We start from the raw sequence: 2,350 nt of genomic DNA, 5'->3' as shown, positions 1-2,350 counted from the left end.
GCGGGACATCTGGTCACCTTATGTATGTATGCGTATGTATGTATGTATGTATGTATGTATGTATGTATGTATGTATGTATAGATAGATAGATAGATAGATAGATAGATAGATAGATAGATAGATAGATAGATAGATAATTTATTCCCACTATCAGTTTCCTTATACACTCCACTAATTCCTTTCTTTCAGTAATCAATGAGAAATTTCAAGGATTTTTCTTTCATCAGATATAGACCAGCTGTTAAAGGGATGTTTAATCTTATCTATTTCCAGTAACTGTGGAATGGTGTGATTTCTTTCCTTGATGATTGCAGAGGTGAGGGGAAGGGGGAGGGGAGGAAGAGAAAGGACCTCCATTGATAATATTTTACAATCTCTGAAACAATTTCTCTACCGCTTAATCACATGAGAAAAAAAATGACACAATCGTAATTCAGAAATTTTTTAAAAAATAATTCTTTAAGCATGTAAAAGCTCAAAGATTTGTGGTGCCTTTCAGGAATTGAAATGGATTGATGATGTGAGAGAAGCATTGTCCAAAATTAAACTCCAGAATATTAATGGTGCACAGGAGAGAGATGAACTTACATTGCATTTCTTAAGATTCAAGCATTTGCCATTTCCGCAGAAATCACAGACTTGATTCTATTGTGAGATTTATTTATTTATTTATTTAGCATAATTTTATACCAACAACTCTGGATGAGGCATATCATACAACACTAAAAATTGAGCCAGCTCTCTGATCCTAAAATTAGATGGAAAGTTGTAAAAGTAATGGAAGCAATTGTGGCTGATAGATGGCAAAGACTTATAAGTATTCAGTTGCAGCCTTACTGATTTCACTTGGCTAAATTGAAAGAAGCATTGTAACTATATTTTTTAGTGTTTTCTTTGTCTTAGTAGCTCCTTGTTATTCAGCTCAGGCCTCAGTATGATGATATAGCATTTAGGGAAAAAGATGCATACCAAGAGCCCCCCACTGGATGTTATAATGGAGAAAATCTCCACAGCCACCATATGTTTCCCCCCTGTGGTCAGATAACTAGGAACAAAGGAGAGCCAAACACTGCAGAAAATCAACATGCTGAAGGTGATAAATTTGGCTTCATTAAAAGTGTCTGGTAATTTCCTAGCAAAGAAAGCTACAGTAAAGCTGACAAGGGCTAGGAGGCCCATAAAGCCCAAGACACAGTAAAACATGACAAAGGAGTTTTCATTACATTCCAGAACAATTTCTTCTGCCCTTAAGTGCATGTTGAAATCAGGGAATGGGGGTGAAGTCAACAGCCAAACAGTACAAATAACTACTTGAATGAAGGAGCAGAAAAAAACAATGGAAATGGTCAGCCTTTTCCCCACCCATTTCCTCATGGTAGAGTTTGGCTTGGTGGCCATGAAAGCTAAAATCACGATGGTGGTTTTTGCCAACACGCATGATACAGCTACAGTAAATATTATACCAAAAGTACTTTGTCGGAGGACACATATCACTTTATGAGGTTTTCCAATAAACAGTAAAGCACAAATGAATGAAAGCAGAAGGGACATGAGAAGGATGTAGGTGAGATTTCGGTTGTTGGCCTTGACGATGGGAGTGTCTTGGTACTTAATGAAGATACCCAAAACCAACAATACAATAAAAGAAGACGTAAGAGAACAAATGGCTAAGATGATCCCCAATGATTCTTCATACGTTAGGAAGGTTACAATTTTTGGAAGACATGAATTCTGATCCTTGTTTGGATACTGATCTTCTGGACATGAAAAACAGTCATCCATATCTAGGGGGAAAACACACTGGTTAGAAAGATGGTTGCACTGAAATTGAACATATGACACTGTTATCAACATTTGGGGAAAAAATGAAAATATTTTTCAAGCTTTTTTTTCAGTTAGGGATGGCCCCCATTTATTAACTATATAAATCAACTCTTCAATTTCAATGATCTTGTAAACACAACAGGGAAAGATGAGAGAAAAAGGAAAGCCCATCCATGACACCCAGTGACCCAGCTGACTTTCAAAGCAAGGGTGGGATTAGAATTTACCACCCCTTGCTTTTTAGCCTGATGGGCCAAAACTTGGCCAAACTGGCTCTATTACTGCGGCTATTCACTTTGTTACTAGTTGCCACTTCTTCTCCCATTGCCATCATTAAAGTGTATGTCGAGCAGTTAGGCTTTTGCAGAAAGTATCCAAAATATGATAATTTGAGTTTGGTCATATATCTTGAGTAAAAACTCTAGGCAGATTTGTTCAATGATTTAACAAATATTTTTCAAACATGAAAGCTATGATCCACCGAGATGTTTTTGTTTTTTGTTTTGCTTTGTAGAACCTGACATT

At 36.6% G+C, this 2,350-nt stretch overlaps 1 protein-coding gene across 1 annotated transcript; it reads right to left on the bottom strand.

Moving 5' to 3' along the window:
• Positions 1–883: 883 nt before the first annotated feature.
• Positions 884–1,783, bottom strand: LOC148046516 (vomeronasal type-2 receptor 26-like). Its single transcript, XM_087714803.1, has one exon. The coding sequence runs from the start codon at positions 1,781–1,783 to the stop codon at positions 884–886; it is 900 nt and encodes a 299-aa protein (XP_087570929.1).
• Between the last annotated feature and the right edge of the window lie 567 nt (positions 1,784–2,350).

The sequence above is a fragment of the Thamnophis sirtalis genome, unplaced genomic scaffold (assembly GCF_051295495.1).
Source record: "Thamnophis sirtalis isolate CommonGarterSnake01/CBP01778 unplaced genomic scaffold, rThaSir2_p1.2 scaffold_4, whole genome shotgun sequence".
Lineage (NCBI taxonomy): Eukaryota > Metazoa > Chordata > Lepidosauria > Squamata > Natricidae > Thamnophis > Thamnophis sirtalis.
This window is presented reverse-complemented; position numbering and strand designations above follow the sequence as displayed.

Excerpts from the sequence above, each read along its gene's own strand:
- LOC148046516 (XM_087714803.1), bottom strand. The coding sequence starts at position 1,783 with ATGGATGACTGTTTTTCATGTCCAGAAGATCAGTATCCAAACAAGGAT.